At 50.3% G+C, this 23,381-nt stretch overlaps 1 protein-coding gene across 11 annotated transcripts in view; it reads right to left on the bottom strand.

The window, feature by feature from the left end:
• Nucleotides 1-23,381, bottom strand: part of BMAL1 (basic helix-loop-helix ARNT like 1) — a 108,547-nt gene that overhangs the window by 18,776 nt on the left and 66,390 nt on the right. For 6 of the 11 annotated variants that reach the window (XM_055141356.1, XM_055141353.1, XM_055141352.1 and 3 more), the window contains 10 exons: nucleotides 18,633-18,761; nucleotides 16,150-16,269; nucleotides 15,347-15,493; nucleotides 14,828-14,848; nucleotides 13,119-13,157; nucleotides 12,792-12,833; nucleotides 11,280-11,437; nucleotides 9,209-9,288; nucleotides 3,788-3,880; nucleotides 2,240-2,357 (listed from right to left, as the gene is read on the bottom strand). In XM_055141356.1, coding sequence (XP_054997331.1) covers nucleotides 2,240-2,357; nucleotides 3,788-3,880; nucleotides 9,209-9,288; nucleotides 11,280-11,437; nucleotides 12,792-12,833; nucleotides 13,119-13,157; nucleotides 14,828-14,848; nucleotides 15,347-15,486 — 691 coding nt within the window. In that variant the 5' untranslated portion in view covers nucleotides 15,487-15,493; nucleotides 16,150-16,269; nucleotides 18,633-18,761. Of the gene's footprint in view, nucleotides 1-2,239; nucleotides 2,358-3,787; nucleotides 3,881-9,208; nucleotides 9,289-11,279; nucleotides 11,438-12,791; nucleotides 12,834-13,118; nucleotides 13,158-14,553; nucleotides 14,643-14,827; nucleotides 14,849-15,346; nucleotides 15,494-16,149; nucleotides 16,270-18,632; nucleotides 18,762-23,381 lie in introns of those variants that run through there. The other 5 variants (XM_055141357.1, XM_055141358.1, XM_004613589.3 and 2 more) reach the window with 3 other exon arrangements.

The raw sequence follows: 23,381 nt of genomic DNA, 5'->3' as shown, positions 1-23,381 counted from the left end.
TCCAGCAGGAGCTTATGGCTGGGAAATGGGGACAGAAATTCACCAAGAAAGATTAATCATAACCTGAGGTGTAGGACTGGTTAAGGCCAATAAAATGGCAGAGACAGTCTCTGCTTCCCACAGGAGAGGGGCAGAAATTACAAGCAGGATTTGGGCAACAAAATAAGGGGAGGAAGCAGGACTGTGCTTGCAAGCCTGGGAAAAGCACTCCGACGCCTTCTCCATACACAGATTGTCGGGCCTCATTCTAGACCTTTGCTCTCCACACTGGCAGTCACAAGCTACATGGAGCATGGGAAAAGGAGTGACACGGATGAGAGTGGCTGCACCCTCTGCATGAAGACAGGATTTCAAAGGCCATTTTATGCATTCTGAAAGAGCAGTTTAGTTTTCTGGGTTAAATACTGTATTGCAATTTGCATTTCTTTTCACTCTCGCTGTGGCTGCCTGAATGCTGGAGACTGCAGGCGGGGCGCCTGCTTGCTGCTCGTGGTTGCCAGTGAGCGCCCGTGGACCACCAGTGCTGCAGCCTGGCTGAACCAGACTCTCTGGAGGAACAGCAGGCCCCTAAACCTGATGGGCCTGCAGACCAGGACATCACAGAACATGATGCTCCATCCATGTCCGGGGACACCAGCACCCCCGGCTTCATGTGAGCACAGACCCCGGAGGAGTGGGCACTGCTTCTGGCTCCCGGTTCGTGCTCCCACCAGCTCCTCTGGAGCCCTTCCTCAGCAGCTGCCTGGCCAGGATTGGGGCCTGCACTGTGTCCCCACGGGTGGGGAGGTCTTGGTGGCCCAGCCCTCCGCCCCCTGCTCCAGCAGCATCAGGCCCAGTGGTGCCATGCCTCTGCCCCCACTGCGGCCCCAGATGGTTTCCTCTGCTCCTCTGTTCCCTTCAACACTGGCAAACATGGATTCGTCTCTTCAAACCCACCTCACTTGTCATCTGCACCGTGATCCTACGCCCACAAGACAGTTACTCATCCTTTCTCGATGCCGGCTGCCCGTATTATAAGGGTGCTGTCTATCTCTGTCCCCCTGACTACACGACCCTGAAACAGCCTTAAGGGCCAAGTACAGCTTTTTGGCTTTTCCTTCTCAGGTCATTAGTAAAATTTCAGGATCGGACTATAAAAAGCAACGGGTACCAGGAACTGCACGGTGCCCACAGGTAGGAGAGGAGTGCCTTACCGAGAGGGTGGTTTGAGAGACTCCTCTAGTGGTACTCCCTGCCACAGACCATTCACAGAGCTTGGAAGCAGGAAATGAGCTCAGTCATGGCAGGCTGGGCTGGGATCAGACCAACCCTGGTATCTAGCTGCTTCCTTTGGGCTGGGACCTCTTCCAGGTGCTTTATACCATGAACATATTTAATCCTCCCAACAACTCAATGAAATAGGATATTTTGCAGATAAGGCAAACACGGCACAAAGAGATTAAGTAACTCAGGATCTATGCAGCTTGCAAATGGTGGGGCCAAGACAGGAATCTTGGTGATGAGTCTAGAGTCCAGACTTGTAACTCCAGAGTGTCCAGCTGCCCTGAGCACTGAGCTCTGGCAAGCCTCTGGGCCTCATTCAGAGGCGGGGAGGGCACCGGAAGCCGGGGGAGAACAGGAACCCTGGCCCCACACTGCCAGAAGGAAGCCCACAGGAGAACCAACCTAACAAGGAACCACATAGTCAAGAAAGTATTTCAACTTTTTAGGAAAAAAAAAAAAAAACACCAAAGCTGCATGTGTGCGACTCAGATAAACAGAGTAACGGGAGGAGGGACACCCATCAGGCTGGTGAGAGACCCTGACACTCAGCAAGCAGCACGCACCAGGAATTCCTGGATTCTGAAAAATCAATGAAGCAAAGCAAAGTAGCTACTTCTCACTGACTTTAGACATTAAACTCTTTTTTCATGGATAACCAAATGCAAGGCATAGAAATAACTCCATCCCACCACGGGCAGCACGTGTGACTGGGGGGCAGGCAGGGTGGTGTGTGCAGAGGTGGGTGTGAGGGGAAGTGGTGACCTCCATGTCCACCCATCTTTACTCAGGTTTTGAGGGGACCACTGGGCCTCACCTGGCTGTACTCAGGGCTCTCCTGTTTCTGTGCTCAGGGACCACTCCTGGTGGGCTCGGGGGACCATATTTGGTGCCAGGAATTGAAGCCGGGTCAGCCATGTGCAAGGCAAGTGCCCTGGGACCTGTGCTACCATCTCTCTGGCCCCCCAGCCCCACTCACTTTTCGCATCAATGAGCCGCTCCCGGGGCGCAGTGTCGGAGGATGAGAGCTGCTCCTTGACTTTGGCAATATCCTTCGGGTGCAGGTAGTCAAACAGACTCTGCCCGATCAGATCATTCTGCAGGAAAGGCATGTCAGTGAGGGACAGGTCAACAGCTCGTGGAGCACAAACATGCCCTGCAAGGGCTTGGCTGTTTTATTGGGGGGCACACCCAATGGTGCTCGGGGGCTTACCGCTGTCTCTACCTACACACAGGGATCTCTCCTGGCAGCGTTTCGAGGGCCACATCAGGTGCCAGGAGTTAAGTCCTGGTCAGCCGTGTGCAAGGCCAGTGCCCTACTCGCTGTATTTATTATCTTCTCTAGCCTTTGTTTTTGAAACCATGAAAAATTTAAGTATTTTAGAGGTGAGCATATACATGAGCCTGATCACTTTGTGTAAACGCAATGAATGAGATATCGGGAATCAGATTTTGATAATACCCAAGTAGAAAAGGGCTCAATTACATAAAAAGTTCATGACCCTCTAAAGCAAGAGTCTCTTAGTAGTAAATATTCTTTTTTTCTTTTATCTGATGTCCACAGATTCCCTTCTGAGCCCGCAGGTTGTGGGCTGTGACTTGCTCCTAGAAACCTCTTTTTAAGCAACTGGTATTATACTATGCTTAGTCTGGTAGCAGGGATTCTGGGCCAGAGAGATAGTACAAGCGTTTAAGGTGCTTTCCCAGTTGCAGCTGACCCAGGTTCAACCCCAACACTCCATATGGTCTCCTGAGCACAGAACCAGGAGTAAGCCCTGAGCACCTCTTTGGAATAGCACTCCCCCATACACAAATAAAAGCGCATACATGAAAAACAAGCAAAAACCTTCTTACAGAACTTCACTCTAAGCCTAGAAAGAGCAAAATACTTTGAAAAACATGTTTGCCTTATGTAAATGTCACTTGATTCCTATGTTTTTTCTGCCATTTCCATGCAATTACTAGCATGTAAATTACTGAATGAACAAATGAGTCAAAACTTGAAAGATGTATCTTATATAACACACAAAAATGTTCTGTTCTGGAAGTTCTCATAAATGTTTATCATTTGCTCCGACTAACAATAATAGAAGGTATGGGATTGTCACAATTACATCTCAGAAGAAGCTGAGGTTCGAGAGAGCTAATAAGTGACACCTCATTGCAAACACAGCATGGGCGGATTCCCAATTTCCCTGGATTCTCTGTCTCCCTTTCTTCCTGGTGATGCAGTTCCCCCAGCCCGACTCCTTCCCCTGCTGCTGTGTGATAATTATTTTGCAGCACTAAGTTATAACGCTCCTGAGATCAGAGCCAAACTTTCCAATGAGGAAATGGAATATATTCAATGAGTTATGCGGAAGAATTTTTCTAAGTTTAAACACATTTCTGTTAACGATTTTCTGTTAAGGACACAGAGGGAAACAGGGTAAAGCCTTTTCCTTGTGATCCTCTACCCTCTCGGGAGTTGGGGGGCCCTGCCCGGCTGCTTTGGGGCACTCACCACCCACAGAAGCATGAGCAATACCTGGCTGTAGTTGAGGATCTTGAAGACAGATTCTGACACAAAGAGGATCTTCCCTCGGTCGCATCCTACGACAAACAAAAATCCATCTGCTGCCTAATAGGAGAAAATAATCAATTTATTACACTTCATGAAACATGATTTACAATCGCTTTGATAGTAAAGAAGGATTTGTTTCTAGTATATAAAGCACAGAGTTAACAGTCGAAGTCTCCAGTGTGTCCTTCGAATAAGATGCTCAAACGCTTATGAGAACAAGAAGATTCTCTACAAAGCATATTCTATGCGCATGTATCATCTAATGATTTCAGGGGAAAATCCAATTTAGGAAAATTCTATTTCAAAGCAGAATTCAGCTGAAAAACTTTCTTTTGATTTTATGGAAGTCCAGAGAAATCATATTTCCCTGCTCTAATTATTACAATTCTCTAGAGAATCCCTGAGATGGGGAGGAATCTTTAAGTTCAGAATTTCTTTTTCAATCTTGGCTGCCATCTGTCCTCATATCAAATACCTCCATTTACACAGATCTCTCTAGAATAGTACTTTTGAGTCTTTGGAGTGGTATTTTCTTTTGTTCTCACTTTTAATAGTGCTTGTTCAGAGTAAGACTGGGTCACTGGCATTGTTTTCACCTACATCCCAGAGGAATTCTAATAATCACAAAAGCTCCTGCTCACAAATATTATCCCTCAATTCAGGCTTAGTGTGTTTGTATCCTAAATAAGATTAAAAAAAAAAAAAAACAACGAAAAAGGAAGAGAAAGGGGGCACAAACAAAACACCCTGAACTGGAAATTTCCCCCTAAGATTCTTCTTACCTCTCATTCACTGTACATATATGCTAAAAAAAAAAAAATCTAAAGTGCTAATAAGGAAAAGAGTATGGGGGCTGGAGCAATAGCACAGCAGGTAGGGCCTTTGCCTTGCATGCAGCCGACCTGGGTTCAATTCCCAGCATCCCATATGATCCACTGTGCACCGCTAGGGGTAGTTCCTGAGTGCAGAGCCAGGAGTAATGCCTGTCCATCGCTGGGTGTGACCCCAAAAAAGGAAGAAAAAAAAGAGTATGGACAGAACAATAGTCATTAAAATAAGGAGGATAAATACCAAAACTAGAGCTGAAGTTTGTGTGTGCAGGTGAAACCTCCCAGATGGACAAGTCCCTTGACTCCGTCTGGGGCCCCCCAGACACTGGGAGGTGGTCCCCACTTGGCCCTGGACTTATGTCCTCAGCTCCCAAAATCCTAAAACACATTGTTTCGCCATTCTGCCTTAGTCACAAGTCCTCAGTCTGTCCTTTGGTAAGCTCCAGAAAAACTTAGTTCTCCTTTTCTAGGAAAGGGCTGTTGGGATTTAGCTTAATTCAGCCAGCAAGGAAATGAATGCGTGTGTCAGGAGGAATGGTAAAGAACTGCGGTAAAGAGCTGTGCACCGGGAGGAGCGGAGGAGGGGAACAGAAGCACTCCAGCCGGGAGAGGGCCTGGCAGGCCACCTTGCCGGCAGGAAGCAGGGCGGAGCCTTCCCCAGCTTAGACCTCTGAGCTGGCCCAGGGGCAAGGCATGACAGGGAGGGGGAGCGACTCTCCCAGCACCATCTGCTGGCAGCCTCATTCTGTCAAGAAATAGGGTATTAATAACTTCCTCATTTGCCTTGCAGACAATCTTATTTAAGAAGAAAAATGTTTTGAGGCATTTCATTGATGAAGTGATGTGGCATAAAAGGTGCCTAGGAAGGTGACTGTGACATTGTGAAGGAAATACTGGGCCCAGTCGGGCCTGTACTAAGGAGGAGAGCAAAGCAGCGGATAGGGAGAAGGTCCCTGTGGCTGCTGGGTACAGTCTGGGGAGAAAGTTTCAAAGAGGGAGATGAACACCCTCGGGGGAAGTGGGGTGGGATGCTAAGCGAAGTTAGAATATCTTACGGCATGTGTACTTATGGAAGCGCTGGTACATGAGGCAGGATCATCAGAAAGCCCAGGGCCAGGGGCTGGCGTTTGCCTTGCATGTGGCTGACCTGGGTTCGATCCCCAGCATCCATTATGGTTCCCTAAGCACTGCCAGGCATAATTCCTGAGTGCAGAGCCAGAAGTAACCCCTGAGCATCGCTGGGTGTGACCCAAAAGAGAAAGAGAAAGCCCAGGGCAAATTCACCCTCAGGAAGACTGTGAGATAATAAGTGACATCAGGCTCTGAGAAAGGGTCAGCTAATTTTCAGAACACGGGCAAGACATTATGAACTGACCAGCATGGTTGCACTCTTGAGACAGCACCTATTACAGCTATTATAAGAGCACTCGGGGCAGTGGATGAGTCAGATTTGCATTGGTAAGAACAGAAGCCCAGTTACTGCTGCAAATGGTTCAGGCATCAAGACATCATCTGCATGGGTCCTGCCTACCATGAAGCAGGGTCCCAGGAACTGGTCACCTAGAAGTGGCGAAGGACTGGGTAGTACTTGATAGCCAACAACCTGTCAGAGAGGTAAACGGAGTTTCCCCAGAGGGCAGAGTCCCACTGACATCACAGAAAACAGAAGACCAGGAAAGGCAGGCCCAAGAGGAATTATTTAGCTTGAATGGCATTAAAACCCATGTGCCACACCCTGGCAAGTGTAGGCAACTACTAGGAAATTACTTGGAGATGACAATTATTAAGCATTTGTTGTGACAAAAGAAGCTTGCCTTAAGTATAGTTATTTTTAAAATTTCAAGTTCCGGGGCTGGAGCCATAGCACAGCGGGTAGGGCATTTGCCTTGCACGCGGCCGACCCGGGTTCTAATCCCAGCATCCCATATGGTCCCCTGAGCACCGCTAGGGGTAATTCCTGAGTGAAGAGCCAGGAGTAACCCCTGTGCATCGCAGGGTGTGACCCCCCAAAAAATAAAATAAAATAAAATAAAATTTTAAGTTCCAGTATGGTAAAAGAGGACCAGCTATAACATTTGGGGGGTACAGGGGACAATGAAGATACAGAGATCCTTGTTCAAAAATTAAGGTTTTCTTTTTTCCTTTTTGGGGCAGGGTGGGGGGCTGGGGGGGCATGCTATACAATCAGCTCAGGGCTTACTCCTGGCTCTGTACTCTGGGATCATTCCTGCCTGTGCTCAAGGATTGTTGTTAAGTAGTCCCGAGGATTGAACAGGAGGGCCTGGAGCAATAGCATAGTGAGTAGGGCATTTATTTGCCTTGCACACGGCTGACGGGTTCGATTCCCAGCATCCCATACGGTCCCCCGAGCACCACCAGGAATAATTCCTGAGTGCATGAACCAGAAGTAAGCATTGTGTATCGCCAGGTATGACCCAAAAAAGCAAAAAAAAAAAAAAAGAAGGATTGAACAGGAGTTGGTTGCAGACAAGGCAAGTACCTGCCCACTGTAATATTTCTCTGGCCTCACAAATTAGGATTTTCAAGATGGTGGTGGCAGAGCATCAAACCCAGCATCAAACCAAACTTTGCAAAGTTTATGAAGCTGATCCTGGTCCTCTCTCTAGAGCTGCTACAGACTTCGATTACAGCTCGGCTACACCAAGTCCTCCTGGAGAACAAGAACATCTTTACGAAAAGGAATGGAGAGGTGAGGAGCTGGGTCTGGATAATCTGTCCAAAGGTCTGCCACAAACACATAGGGAAGCCTTAGCTTCACCTGAGTGTGTTGATCAGTGAGTACTCCAATATTTCCCAGGTGTGTTGTGCACAGAGAGTGAGTACTCATCAGACTCCGTGTGTCACAGAGTGCAGTGGAAGATGGAGAAGGCATGCCTTGCAGATCTTATGAATCACATGGACTCAAAAGGATCACCAACAGCAGGCTGGAATAGGGAACCTTCTAATAAATAGGTTTTGATGGATATAAAAGCTAAGTGCATCTATAAGTAATGAAAAGACCTGGCTCAACCCTTCAGAGGAGTTAGGGAGGGCAGGATTACAGCTGTGCCAAAAGCAGCACCAATGAGCTCACTTCCAGGGGAAGGGAGGCACCAGCCACACTGAGCCCCAGGCCCACCAGGGCACAGCTGCGGTTCTCCAGTTAGGGTGTGGGAGCCGCTTCCAGAGTGAAATGGAGCCAGGTGGAGGCGGTTCTAGAAAACATGCAGCAAATGCTGCCGAGGGAACCTACTGCCGCCCGCCTTGTCTCCTGTCTGCCTTTACTAATGGAGTCTGGAAAAACTACATAACTTCTCTGTAACCTGCCCTAGAGTTAGGGCTTCGCCTCTTCTGGGTAAGCCCACTCTCAGGCAGCAGCACCCTTTCCTGGTCCGGACAGCTGGCCACCGAAGCCTTCCCTCCCTTTGCTCTGGCTGTTGTGGCAGAGTCACCTTGTCACACTGAGTGTACATGTTGCCTGTGAGCTCCAGTGTCCAAATCCAGTGGGAATGAGTGTCATTCCCACATCAGCTAGTAATCGAGAGACCACAGACAGCCCAGATGAGGCTGCTGATCTCGTTAGGCCCCTGCACCAAGACGGCACATCTTGCCCGGGACCGGCCCTGCTTCAGGAGCCAAGTTCCGTTTATTTGCCAGCACTTCTGAAGTGTGTAGCTGGACGTTTTCCAGTAACACAGCATGGCATGGCAGGATGGACAGAAAATACTGGAGTGAGTGGCAAGCCAGACTTTCAGAGGGCCTGCAGCCAGCCCGAACTGAAAATGGGAAATGATGCTGTGAAAATCCAGCTGGACTACCTTCCATCCCCAGGCCTGGCGGGCTTCTGCTCAAAAGAAGGTGCCAAGATTCTGCAGGGGGCTTAGCGAGAGGGGTCAAATCAGGTTGTAGGGAGATGAGGGCGAGGGTTGTTCCTTTTACGTTGTTTCCTGCAACAGCTCACAAGAGTCCTTGCTTCTGAATCCATCGTCTCTCCCTTCAATTTCCGAGTGGATCCCTGGCTCCTGGGTGCGGTGTACACACCTTCCATGTGCCACCTGCAGGGCTCTGCGGCATGAGCCAGAAGAACTGAATGAAGCACACGAGAGCATGGCCTCCTCTGCCTGCTTCTCTCCACACCCTGCCAATGTTTGAAGCGTGTGTTGTTTTGAGGGGATCTGGGTGTGAAGCTCTGAGAAGTAGGCTTCTGAGATAGTGATTAAAAGAAAAGTTCGCAAACTGTCACCAGTTTTCATCCCTTTCTAAAACCTTTATGCAGGAAACGAACTACCTCCTATTTTAACAAAGCCTTCCCTTGCCTGATTCAAAAATCACACTAGCAGTGACCTGCAATTTTTGCCTCAGCAAAGTTAGAAGGGGAAGAGGAAAGTCTCAGGGGACGAACGGGAAGTCTCCCCACACAGGAAGATGCGGTGCAGACTGAAAGAGAATGTGATCCTAACAGTTCAGTTTTGAGACATCCAATTTCTGCATGCTGGTACTTAACCGAAATTTGTAAACATGAAAGTGTAAAAACAATCCTAGCATCGCAACATACCCTGAGAATGAGGTGTTTTAGTTCATCGTCTGACAAAAAAGTTGGTTTGTAGTTTGCTTCTGTATATGGATTGGTGGCACCTTATGGAGGAAAAAGAGAGGAGTGTTATAAGTGGGTACACTTCACATCCTGACAATGCCTCATTCTGCCGCGCTGCCTCACACCTTCCAGACTTGGCTTAGTTCCTACCACCTGGGATTTCGATTTTATCTTTTCCTTAACTAAGACAGGGCTAGAAATGGCTTTGGACACAATCCTGTAACACCAGAGGGAATATCATTAGAGAGAACACTGGTGCCCACAGGAGACTTAAGAAGCTTATTTTTGTCACAATAGTGAAAATCAAGGGATAATTGGTGGAAAAATCTGCTTCAAGGGCCAAAGAGACAGCTCAGTCGTTACGGATGTACGCTTTGCATATGCCAGAACCTGCTTCTGAACTGAAATACCACGTGGTTGCCCCAGGTTTAGTTCTGGAGGCCCTCAAGCACGACCAGGTGAGGCCCTAGTACTCCCAGCACTGCCAGGCCCAAGCAGCATGCCACCTGGCCCAAGCTTTGAAACTGTGCAGCCTGGCTGGCGATGTTGCTGGGAGTGGCCCCTGAGCCCTGTGTGAGGAGTCTCCCGTCCCCCGCTACCATCACCACCAAATTTGCTACAAGAGAGACGGCAACTGCTCTAAGCAGCAAACTGGTAAAGGCTCCTGAGAGGGTTCCCTCCTCCCAACAGCCGGAGGAAATGGGCTGTCTAGCAGTTCCTCAGAACACCAGGCTAATGTTCCTGGGAAATCATCCTGCCTGTCAGGCCCTGGGGAAATCTATTGAAGAGGGCATTCACTGTGAATTCCTCTTCTTGGGGAACAGGGAGTTAAATGAGCGTGGCAACCTGATAAATGCATTATTTCAGTAAACCGCAGCGGAAGCTCCCAGGACTGAAAAGGGACAAGACTCCTGTTTAAAAGGCTGTCAGTCTGGCGTCATTCAGGAGGACGATAACTAAGAAGCAATGTCAACAGTAAATGACTTGGAACCTGCATGATCGTTAATAGAACAGTGAAGAAATAAAGTGAATCCTAAACAATTCTTAATACCAGAGGGAAGAAGGGAAACAGAATGAGTCTGAGTCTGTGACTCACATATCAATCACCTCTGCACATACTACTGATCCACATTCCTGATTTTTATGATAACTCAAGATCCAGCATTCTTTCCCCTTCAACTTAATAGAAATTAGCTCATAATAGCTTAATCGCTAGTCATCTTCATTAATATGGATCTTCAAATGCCATTCTCCAAGCACAGGATACGTTAATATTTTTGACTAATGATCAAAAGTCAAATAGAAGACACAACTCTTATACCACACAGATCAAAGATCTCACCGAGTGCCCCCTTCCCAATTTCCTTATGTAGTCCATAGTGGCTGTGGAAAATTCCAGGACTGGCATTCACTAAAATGCCCGATGTTTCCAATTTCTCCTGTGATTTGGATAAGTCACTTCCACATTCCTGCCTCTGTTTTCTCACTCTCCCCATACTTAGAAAAGGAAAATATTGCCTCCTGCATGAAGAGTCGATCTGGCTTGGGAAAATTCCAGGAGGATGAAAATATCATCAGTATTCGTTCCTGACAATAAAATGCAGCCAGAACTAGCAACCGGTGACTCACTCTTCAAAGAAATCAAGTTGAATTTTCCTTTTGGAATCTGGAACTAATTTTCCTGTGTCGCTGTGCACATCCATGTTTCTGAGGGTTCCCACTGGGTAGGGGTAGGGCATGGGCACACAGGCGCACACATGTAAGAGGGGCCACACATGGTGGCCTGGTGTGCGCGTGGCCCATGGAACGTGTGAGCAGACAGATTGTAGTGGCACCCTCTGTCCACCACGGTACCCACAGAAAATCAGGAACCACTTCACTGGGCATCATGGTCAGTGCTGAAGATCACAAGCATATCACTCAAGGTTATACACTTGCAAGTAGTAACACTGGCCATTGGAACTCACAAGACTCTAGGAGAGCAGCTAGGAGGTGTAGGTGAGGGCATGAAGAACTAAGCCCAGGAGCTTACCCCGCAGTGTTTTCATATGCTGAACAGCCATCCTTAGCACGGTAAGTTTATCTAACTTCCTGGACATGGCGTTGCATGTGGGCACCAAAGAAGCCAATTCGTCAATGAAACTGTTCATTTTATCCCGCCGCCGCTTTTCGATCTGACTGTGAGCTTCCCTGAACAACAGAAAGAAATATATTTATTTTTACAAAATGTAACAGAGTCTCAGAACAGCAATGACAGAAACAAGTTAAGGCTCTTTTTAGTCTTCACCCAAAAGGCAAATGCAGAATTCGAAGAATGTTTCAAAACTAGGCTTTGTTACTTCAGTCACCAAACTAGGTGGGGAGGAAGGAAAGAGAAGGCAGGCAAGCCCCCCCTCCATCAGTGTGGTCTCACAGACCCTGGGGTTAGTGGGGCACCTGCTGTGCGGCCTGCCAGAGGCTCCCGATAGCTGGGGCTGAGCCCAGACCCCATCGAGATGGAGCTGAGGCTGCCTCTTCCCTCCCAGTATCCGCCGCCTGCCAAGGGACCCTCTTCCCACAGGGCCTGGCTTGCAAGAAACCCCCTTTAAGAGAGGGGCTCCGGTGGTGCTCTCTCACCCAGACGCGTCCCCAAAGGGAGAGATGGATGCTGTAGCCCCTGGGGTGCATCACAACACAGCCTCAGGTGGTTCTGAGCTCAAGGCAAGCACAGGGGCCCATAGGAAAGGTGCCACAGTGCGACAGGAGACAGCGGGAGTCTAGGTCGGAGAAGCCTTTAAGGGAACAACTCCCAGCCGCACCTCTACCCCAGGACAGGCAGCTTGCCAAGCAGTGGAGGCCTGCTTGAAAGGCAAGGGATGTAATCCTGGAGCTTGGTTTGGTGTGAAGCGGGGAGTAATCTTATGAATACTGAGGTTTATTTCTGCTGCCTCCAAAGTCCCCTTCAGTTTGAACGTGCTTCAGCAGGGGAGAGTTGCAGGCAACTCAGCTTGGAGAGAATGCAAGTCCAAATGCCAGAGCAAACCAGGATGCACTGTTCCCCACTACTCCCCGAGGGCCTGATAGCGCCAACGGAGCCTGACAGGATGCAGCTGCACGCGAGCAAGCAGAGCTGTGCCTGTCTACAGAGAGACTGGGGACATCCAGGTGACCCTGCACTCTTTTGGGTGGTGGAGGGGGCTCCTAAGTGGTGGTGCGCAGGAGGCCTGGGGGTGCTCTTCCAGTGATTATCAGCCAACCAGACCATTCAGCTGATGCCAAAGTCCAAAGACGTGCTGGGGGCGGGGGCGGGGGGCATGGGATCCAAGCAAGGCACATACCGTGACCCTGAACTATGCCCCCTGGCTCCACATCTTGCCTTTTTTCCCCCTTTAGCCACACCTGGCAGTACTCAGGGCTTACTCCTCGCTCTGTACTGTACTCAGGGATCACAGCTGGCAGAGCTCTGGGGGCCTTGTGGGGTGCTGGAGCTCAGAGACAGAACCCAAATTGGCCACAGGCAAGGCAAGCGCCCTACCTACACTGTATTATTACTCTGGCTCCATACCTTGCATTTTTGATCCGTCCCTGGTGCTCTGAATAGTCTAGCCTGTGAGAGGGAAAAGCAAAAGATTAAAACACAACGCCCTAGAGATTAATGGCAAAGATCTCTCTTCTTCCCTGCGTAATCTCTGGCATCTCCTTGTGATACACAACGGCTCTTCTCACCACACTGGGGGTTGAGGGGAGACAATCTTGAGACCTATGGGCTCAGGGTCTCCTTCCTTATCCCCAGTGCAGGACAAGGGTGGAAGCTGCACCAAGGGATATGTAATCAATCATACAGAGAAAATGGCTCTTGGACATTGCAGTACAAATGAGAAATTCCTGGTACCTTCCATGAGGATCATCTTTGTCTGTGTCCATGCTTTCTCTGAAAAAGAGAGAACATGACTGTTTAGTTTCAGAAGCACACAAGACAGCATCTTTAATATAGAAGACTCTCATTTATCCAGAAAGCTGATAGAAAGCCCAAGTAGCCAAAGCATTGATTGCTGACGCAGAGTAACAAGGACTCAAATCTGCTATAGACACAGCTTGGATGTCCAATGCAAGTTAGGACGTCAATAGAGCTTATACATCAATATATACTTTACCAAATCTGGATTGTTTGAAATTTGAGATGATGGAGCACTTATGGAGACTCTTAGCTAATTTGGGAATCCAAATAACAATGCCTCATCCATCCCTTCCCCACCTCAATCATTCTGGACAAATGGAGTTGATTCATTCGCAAAACATATTCAGGATCAAATATATGTGTGCAAACATATATTTGGTGGTGTGGGGTGTAGTGAGGAGAGGAAGTCAAAGGGCCGAGAAGTACTGAGCAGAGCCCCAGGGAATGTCGCACAGACACTGTTCCGAAATGCTCTCAGCTAGGAAGGAAACCCCTGGGCCGAGGAGGTGGAAGGGGTGGGGCGCAGGCATGGAATCTATTTAGCTACAGGGAGTGCGAGGGTCACAGAAGGAATCTGCCTCCCTTACAGCATCAGAACCCCAATCCCAGGCACCCTGCGATTCACCATAAAATAAGGCAAACTGCTCAGGAGGAGGCATTCCACACGCCTCTAAGTTTAGCTTGCTCTCTGCCCTAGCTCTACCATACCAGGAGGGCAATGACTGCCATCTGGCTTCAGTTCTTGTTTTCAATCTGGGAGGAAAGAGGAATGCAGACCCTTTAAATGCTGGCATCTCAGGGACACTGGGGACTGTTACTCAGGAGCACCAAATCCCCTCACACGCATTGAGGAACAGCCGTTCCTAGCCTGGGGCCCTTCATCTCCTCAGAAGTGTCCATTTTTCTAGTGGGTCCCAAAGCTCAAAGGGGATCATACAGGACATGTGGAAAGATGAACGCTCACTCTCCTTTCCTGCGAGACTAGAATCTACTCTCTGGGCCTGGCTGAGCCCCGCAGGTGGAGAGATGCTTGATAGATAAGACATGAGTTCATCACAATCAACAGGACCAGGAATGATGGGCCCTCAATTAGTAGGGGTGCCACAAGTTCCAGAGGATTAGCAAACCAGGGTCCCTGAGGGGAAAACTAAAGGCCTTGGATAGGGACAAGGTGGGAAACGCCAGTTCTTGGTAACATTGGTCTTAGAACATGGCTGTGGTTCCCTCAGCACTGGTCCAGACAGGTTAAGGAAACTGGTTCCTGAGCTGCCGGTTGGGGAGTTACAGATGCAGAAGAAAGAGCCCTCTTGCACCTCAGGCCCACTCCATCCCCGGGCAATTGCTCTCTTCATCATCTGGGATAACTTACATATTAATCATAGAATCTCCTAGTGGGCATCTGACCTCCAGCCACTGTGCTCCCCAAATTCGACCTGTGAACTTCAGCAGAAAGGACATCTGCTGTAGGGGGGTACCTCCTTGGAGATGGTCCCTCATTAAACAAAAGAAAACCTCTTAAGTAGACATGTGGGAAAGTTTCACGCAGTTGCCTCAACAAGAGGCACATTTGACTAGTCTACACTGCCTAGTTTCTGAGGCATTTGTACAGATAGAGTTGACTGTAAGTGTGAACGTTTACTTACTCAAAAGAAAAGTCATCAAGTCTAAAAAGAAACAAAAATACTATTTAATGTAACAGGCATACACTAATTCAAATAATGTTCAGGACAATATCAATGGTCCGTATGCTGTTTTCAGAGTTTGACCTCTACTCCTCACCCCACAGTGATAATTAAGAGCCTGTGTCTTCCTCGGAGAGAGGCTCTTGGGCAAAGTTCCCTTCGAAGCAATTACGACACATCCATTACACTGAGATGTCTGGCACAGGGACCAAAGGAAGACAAGGGGGCTAAAAGCATATCGATTTAGGCTGCCAGGAAGTTCTTTCTTCCCCAGAGGTGGTACAATTTGGGGATGGGACAGGGGAGTAAATGCCTCAGCGGCGCTGAAGACTCCCTCCTGGAGGGTGAGAGAGGGAAAAATCAGCTCTGTGGCTGCCCAATGTTGACTCTCTCCTCCCCGTCCCTTTCTGCAGTGGGTTTCCCCATCTTCCAGAACTGCCCCTCCACGCTGCGCTCCCAGACGTGCCCCGAAGGCCTTACTGGTAGTCAGTGGAGCTGCCCTTTCGCTTCCGGTTGCAATCCACACTGCTGGTGCCCAGGGGGCTGGAGAGAAGGTCGGTGGTGCTTGGGGACATGAAATCACTGATGGTGGAAGAAATGTCCATCCTCTGGTCGGCCATTGGAGGTCTGGAACAGACACCAGGAGGCAGAGAGTCACCTGGTTTCCAAGTGCTTTTCTCGCATGGTGGAAGCACTTGGGCAGGATGGCCAGGGTGGGGGAGAGGGGGGCCATGGAGCCAGAGTAGGGATGTGGAAGAGCCCAAGACCCTCCCTCACTTTATGAGTTCTCTGAAGAAACTAAGGCTCATCCTGTAGTGTTTTCTGATGGACACATAGGGGTGGTGGGGGTGGGGCTGTGCAGAGGGGGCTTCTCTCAGGTCTAGTGCTAGGCAAGGACAAGCTAAATCGGGGCCCAGAGCTCGTCCTTCTTACTAAGGGACCAGGCGTCCTACTTTTACTTTCTCCTTATCAACAAGTTGGACTGATGAAGTATACAGGAGTTACTTGCCAACTCTGGATGTTTGTTACAAATTGTAGAAAAGCTATAGGAAAGCAGGAAACTGGTCCTTCCTCAGACTATCCCTCCCAGACAGGAATTGGGAAAATGTGCCTCACCCTTCCACAGCCAGCCCAGGAAAGATAAAACCAGTCTTCTCCTGCTGCCCTTTAGCCCAGCCCACCCGCATGGAAAACCTTGGGTGTGAAACAAAGGCACTGCCAAGGAGTGTGTGTGAAAGCATGAAGTCAATTTGAAAAATTTTTTAAAAAGAGAAATGTAATACCTCCGAGAGTCTCCAACTCCAAGTCACGCGGAGAGGGCCGAGCGCTGCCTGCAGCCAGGACCGCACTCCGCAGGATGCACAGGGCGGTCACTCCCTCGCTCAGGGTCCAAGTTTCCTCATCTGCAAAGCAATGACGTGTGAGCTCCTGGGCTCCCTCTCATGCTGATTTTCACGGTCACTGCCAGAGGGGGCAGCTCTGTGTGCCGCTGAGCTATTCCCTCCCAATGCTCCTCCAGGGGAGGACACGCACTGCTCTTTCATCTCTCCAAGAGCAGTTCCTGTCAACCTGAAGGTTAAAGTAAAAACCACCTCATTGTTTCAGTGGTTTATTATTTCTACAGGGCCTGCACCAACAGCGCACTGGGGGGGACCAACAGGATGTGGTGCTGGGAATCAAACTCAGGGCCTCGCATCCCTACGTGCACTGTTAAGTTACTGTGATGTGCCTAGGGTCATCCTTTGCATGTCTATTTTGCATGTCATACTGCATGTGTTGTTAGTGGTTCTCCAAACTCATGTTCTCCCATGCACCAGAAGTTGATCAGGAAAGTCATAAAACTGGTCAGCAACTCACACACGATTCTCTCACGCTTCACCTCAAAAGTCCAGCCTACCCAGGAGCCTCGACTTCCCTGTTGCATTTTTTTCCTCTTACTGCTATGTTCAAGGTGCCAGTATCTCCTGACTCCTCACCCCTCAACTGAGTGTGTTTTCTACCTCACTGAGAAGTGGCCAGCAGCCACCCCATCCCCAGGCACTGTTGGCCAGGACCCCCACCCCAACTTCCCCAACTTTTTCATTCCCTTCTCACAGCCCAGAAACCTCTCCCACCCAAATCCTGTAACATGCACCTTCTCCTCTCGACTGGTTTATTCCCATTAGGAGAAAATCGCTGCCACTCCTCTCATTTTGGAGTAATATATATATATATATATATATATATATATATATATATATATATATATATTTCCTGATATCGGTTCCTTTCCTCTTCTATAAACCAACTCCTATCGGGCTGTGCCCCCACAATTCTAATCCGCAGCTCCTGCTGGGTGCACAGTGACCCCGACTGGGAAACCCCATGGCACGACTCTATTCCCTCCCCAGGTGGCCCGCTGAGTCCATCTCTCATTCTCGCTGGGCTTTGGCTTCAGTGAGGATTAGGCTTCTCCTTCAGTGGCCAATCACTCTATTTTGGTCTCCTTCTCTATTGCCCTTCTAAACAAACCTGGCAAATGTCCCCAAACCTCCTCTATTTACAATGACTCCCTGGAAGACCACGCTAGTGTCACTGACTCAAATACCATGTGATGACATCTACCACATTTGTATCTTCCACCTGATTTTATTTACTTTTTTTGGTTTTGGGGCAAAATCCAGCTGTGTTTTGGGCTAACTCCTGGCTTTGTGCTCAGGGATCACTACTGGTGGGCTTGGAGGCCCAAATGGGGTGCCAGGGATTAGCAAGTGCCCTACCTGATTTTAAACGTCTCAATCTCCCATCTATCCTGCATCTCCCTTTGAATTCACATTAGAGATCTCAAGTTGAACATCCACAGCTAACTCCACCTCCCCACGTTAGCAGTATTTCAATATTTCTGGTTGCTTAGGCCTCAGACCTGGAATTCACTGTGATTCTTTTCTGACATCCAATCTATTAGCAAATCCCAACATCTCAATATGGAGAAAAAACAAAAACAAAACCAACTGCTTTTTCCCCTTCATATTTCTATTTGAGTTTCAATCACAACAGAGTAACATCCTGAAATATCTACATAAAATGGCTCCCTCAACACGCCCTAGCCATTTCCACCCTGCAAAAGTTTTACAGTCCGTGTCACAATATGGCCAGCACTAACTTATGGCAATCATTTCCATTAAATGAAAAGAACCAGAGAAATAGAATGGAGGTAAGGTGCTTGTTTTGCATGTAGCTAGGTCCACTATGATCATGGATCAAATCCCCAGCACCATATATGGGTCCCAGAGCACTCACTGCCAGGGAAAGCTTACCCTCGAGCCTCCAAACACTGCCAGGTGTGGCTCCAAAACAAATTTCATAGGCACTCTCTCACATGCGCATCAGAAAAGAAAGGATTTTTCAGGTTTATTGCTTAAGTCCTCAGAGTCTGGGCACTTCCCAAATAAGTCTTCGGAACCAGAGAGCACTGGGTAGGGTGCTTGTCTTGCATGAGGCTAGATTCTGGGTTCTATTCCTGGCACCCCATATGGTTCCCCAAGCCCTTCCAGGAGTGAGTGGGTCCGAAGTGCAGAGCCAGGAATAAGCCCTAGGCACTACTGGGTGTGGCCCCCTAACAAGCAAACAAAAACAAGTGGAGGCTGAAAGAACCAGAGAGCTAACCCCCTAGGCTAAGGAATGCAATTTTCAGGGCACCTATAGGAAACTCCAATTCCTGAAGCACTACCTTCTAAGAGGGCAACAAGAGTTGTCAAGGGGCTGGGGATTGCGCCAAATTCATTACCTGAGGTTCTAGATCTAAGAGCTCAGATCTGTCCTGGGAGGAGCACGGAGTCACTGGACTTCCTGGTCACCTCAAAGCGATTTTCATGTTTTGTAGTTTCCTTGCAGGCAGTCAGCTTCTTCCAGAAACCTGTAAGACCACAGGAGAAAAGAAGCCCAACAGGTCACTCCTGGCGAAGAGACTGAGGAAATCTCACCTCAGCTAAGGGAGCTGGAGGAGCGCGCGCCTGTCTCCTCTAAGGCCGGGGAGTAAGGTGGAGTGGCTCACAAGCCAGCCTCCAGCCGCCAGTTAAGTTAAACTGCTGGCACGTGAGCGAATCTGGCAGGAGAGGTTTTCTGTGAAAAACAAAACCTATGTTACTAAACATAAATTCCTGGCCACAACCTTCAAGAGAAGATAACTGGGTTTTTCATTTTTCCTACCGGGTCAAGCAGTAATAGTAAACACGTGACTGAGTGTTAATTAATGCTGTCTTGTTGCATTACATCTCGCAACTCATTTCTATCTGAAACTAACCCTCTGAGACAGAGACTGCCGTGCTTGTCACTTCACCACGGATGGCAGGCGGGTGAGGAAACAAACTGTGGGCCCACTAGTCTGGTGGGGAGGCGGAAGCCGTGCTCTTGGCTAACGTTCAGTTTTCTCAGGGGAGGTGGGCTCCAGAACAGGCCGGAGGAAGAGCAGAAAGCTCGTCTTCAGAAAACAGGCTCCAATAAAATGCCCGCCAGGTTATGCCTCAAACTTCCAGGAGCCGAGATGCCTAAAGAAAATGTTATGAGCCTCAAAATGACTAGAAAGCAATTCGGAAAAGGTACTCCAGGTTGAGTGTGCTGCCCTGCCATCTCCTCCCGTGGGCCGGGGCTTTCCCTTGCCCTCCTGGGTCCTTCGTGGGAGGACGCAGCCCCCTTGGAGGAGGGCACTCAGGCCGCCCTCCCACGCCTCCCTGCTCAGTCACTTAGACTTTTCTTACTGTCTCTGGCTCTGGAGGTCACGCCTGGTGCCCAGGAGACCTTCCGGTTTTTAAGATTTTTAACACAGGCTTTTCCGAGCTCTTTGAAGCGGGAATGAAAGTGTTTCCTCTTCTGCTCCTTAATTTGGATTAAGTGTTTTGATTACCTCTCGGTCTCGATCATCTTCAAACAAGCATCTAGGAAGAGAACTGACGTGGCCTGCCCAGATTTATCCCTCTTTGCGAGTCCGGTTTAGAATCCTTTGCTCCACTGACTCTGTCTGGACACGTGCCAACAAGTGACAGGGACTGGGAGACTTCTAGTCCCTAATCCTCAGTTGCCAGAGCAGGAGCAGCGGCTGCACCGACTCCGGGGAGCGCCATGAAAGGGGGGACTGATGCGATTCCATCAACATTGCATTTGCCGCTCCTGCCACACACGGTCCTCCCATGCTCCCAGTCAGCATGCCAGGCTCCACCCCACGGCCTGCCATCGAGAGTTCGGTCATTTCCCCCACCCCTTTACACTGGCTCGTGGGACCAACACCTGCTTCCCTTTCCAGGGCCCTCAGGTGGGGGCTCCCCTGGGCCCAAGTCTCCTAGAAGCCACCGCAGCCCGGTGGTGCCACTCAGCGCCTCTCCCTGCTCCAGCTCCCCACCCCCCAATCCACACGAAACCATGCTGCCCCACTTAAGACACTACCAGGGCTTCACCGCTCCGCCCCAGGCTCTCCGGTTGACGCCCCAGCTTGCTGACAGAGAATGTCAGGCGTGCACCAGGAGCGCGATTCTCTTCTGCCCAGTCCTTGGCTCCAGCTGCCGTGGCTTCAGCCCGACTGGAATCCCTGCAGTCTCGGGAGCGCGCTGTGCCACAGGCCTGGCTCTCTGGAAGGCTATGGGGTACGCACCTGCTTTCCCTCCGAGGGCCCTCAGGTGTGAGCTCCTGCGAGCGAGCATTCCGCCTTGCCCCCGCTCCCCACCAGCTGCTCCAGTCCTGCTGGGATTCCCCAGGAAGCAGGGCCCAGGGGCCGGGAGGCGGCTGGTGTGTCCCATCAGCAGCACCCCTCTCTCCCCCTCTCCCTCACTTCCCTGAAGTCTGGCTGGAAGCTCCAAGTTCCAAGGAGCGAACTCCAGGGACTGGAGAGATTAGTACGGCGAGTGGGACACTTGCCTTGCACAGGGCCACGCTGGGCTGGATCCCCAGTACCCTGAGCTGTCTGGATACCGGGTAGATAGAATCCCAGGTCTTTCTAGGAGTGATCTCTGAGCACTGTCAGGTGTGACCCAAACGACTAACACCCTCCCTGCACCTGCACCCCCCCCCCCCAATGTAGAACACTCCACAGGAAACCTCTTATTTTGATCAGTTTCCTACACTCGCATTTATTTTACAGAAATAGTAAAATGCCAATATAGTTCGTGGCGCTGTATTTGGCAAAACAAAAAGTCAGGAAGCCCTTCTTATATGTCCAGACACGAGCTGTAACATTTGAATTCTGGAAAACTCTTTTCTCTCTGAGAAGATGCTCTTGGATGGTAAGAAGAAAACACTGAAATCCTAAAAGAGGTAAGGACCTTCACAGGGACAGAAGCCAAAGGAGGGGCTTCCAGACCCAGAAGCACCAGGGAGGGGTCGGCTGGGGGGCTGCTGAGGGCCTGTCCCCAGGGAAGCCTCGCTCTCCACCAACTCCAGGAAGATGACCCTGTCCACATCCAGACCAGATCTCCCTCCTTTCTCTGCTCTCTGGGCCGTGCCCCCGCAGGGAGCATGCCGAGTGTGTAGTTTCAAATGACTGTCTGTGCTGCCTGTGGGGAGGCCCCCTACCAGATCTAGGCCTGGCTGTGGAATACACCTCGACTGTGAGTATAGACCAAAGGCCATTCGAGCCCAACTCCCACCTCACCTTCCTGTCCTTGCCAAGACCACTTCCTCACCCAGGATCCTGGATGGACAGCATCATGTGGAGGGAAGAAGCCTTCACTTCTGAAGCCCTTTCTTGCTAAGACAGCCAATTCCTGTGTGCCTGGGGTCATCCTGGGTTAGAGCTGAAAATCCTGGAAGTCCCAGGAAGCCACAGCTACCTCTGACCCCTGCACTGCTCATGGCCACAGGCAGGAAGAAGGAAGTAAGGACAAGGGTCCAGAGTGGCCGGTCAGGACCTGACCTGGGGGAGGGGAAGAGGGAACTGGGCGGACTCATGAAGCTAGTATAATCTGCAGCAGGACCTAACCAGTGGGCTCACTGCTCCAACCTTCCCGGTAAGAAACTGAGGACCGATACGCAAAGCTGAATCAAGCAAGTGAGGAAGTGGGGCTGACCCAGGGGCTCTGGCTCGCTGTTGGTTCCTCTTTGTAATCACTGCATCACTGTCAGTCCTGCCTCCACATCCTGCTCCCCACCCCCCCATCCGCACACACACCTGCCCATGAATGAAAGACCCCAGAATAAGTGCTCCTAGAGTGAACGGGAAGCAGAAATTATAGTAGCAGCAGTCCTGGCTCAGGGAATCCACAGAAGCCGTGCCAGCGAGTTATCTCTGGGCCTCCTGGCAGCGTCCAGAGTATCAGCTCCCTGGGACAGACCTGAGCACGCAGGAAGGTCTGCGGGGGAGGCTGTCTCTAGGGGCCTCCTGGCACAGGGGAAACGGCGCTGTGAAGGAGCAGAGAGTACCCCCCTCCCGAAGGGAAACCCAGAGGGGCTCTGCCCACTCCCACCCCATCCACGAGTGTGAGCACTGGCTGCAGTCCTGTGGGGAACGCTCTGCGCTGGGGCCGGGAGACAGCTCACGGGGCTCAGGAACAGTGGGTGTCTTGGGCACTGCACGGTTCCCTAAGCATCATCGAGAGTGACCGCCACCCCCACTCCCCCCAACCCAAGAACCCTTTGTGCAGTTCCGGGATAGTGGTTTTCAAGGGTGTGGCTTAGTAAAAACAAGATTTAGGACAATGTGGATGACAGCCAGCCAATCAATATCCTCGCCTCTCTGGGCCAGTGAGTGTCTGCCCCAAGAACCTGAACTCCCCAGGAGGGGCCGTGTGTGGTCCTGGGCACAGCACATCCCAGCACCTTGCATGGAGCTGGCCGGGGCGCACCTTCCCGCCCTCTTCTCAACAGCATGGAGCTGGTGACTGACCCCAAGGCTGCAGAGGGAACAACGGCCTGCACGGATGGTGGTGGCCTTTGAGCAGGGGGAGAGGAAGGTGGGGCCCTGTCCTGTCTGCCAGTGTCCCCCACCTTCTACCACTCTGACAGCCTGTGGGGGTTGGGAGGAGCTGCTTGCCTTGCTCTGCCACTGGTAAATCGAGCTCTGTTCACGCGCTTAGACCAGGGGCCCCGAGTGTCAGGTCACGGTATCTGTCTGCACCAGGATCAGTCAACAAGCCCTTGCCTCGGCCCTTGTGGAAGCTGGAGCCATGAGCACAGAGGGAGAAAGGCACAGTCCCTCTGTCTAGTGCTCCATCAGGGCACCTCATGTCTAGTCTGGGGAGCAGCACTCAGGACATGCCCTGGGTGTGCTGTCTGCGGGGCTGATTTCTGGAGCCATTCGAGCAGCTTTCCAGCAGGTGGCAGCAAAGCGTCTAAGGAAGAAGGCCTTTGCCGGCTTTCCCTTCCCCTAGCCCTGGAGTGGATGTACAAGAGCAGGCTGAGAAGAAAATGATCAGCTTATGAGCTAATGTGTGCATGTGTGCAAGCGTCCGGGGGGAAGGGAGGGATGCTGGAAGGAGAAGAGCCTGTATCAAGCCCAGCAGAGGCACACAAAAACGCCGAATGAAGGCTATCAAAGGACCCCTTTTCAATG

Source organism: Sorex araneus, chromosome 6 (assembly GCF_027595985.1).
Source record: "Sorex araneus isolate mSorAra2 chromosome 6, mSorAra2.pri, whole genome shotgun sequence".
Lineage (NCBI taxonomy): Eukaryota > Metazoa > Chordata > Mammalia > Eulipotyphla > Soricidae > Sorex > Sorex araneus.
This window is presented reverse-complemented; position numbering and strand designations above follow the sequence as displayed.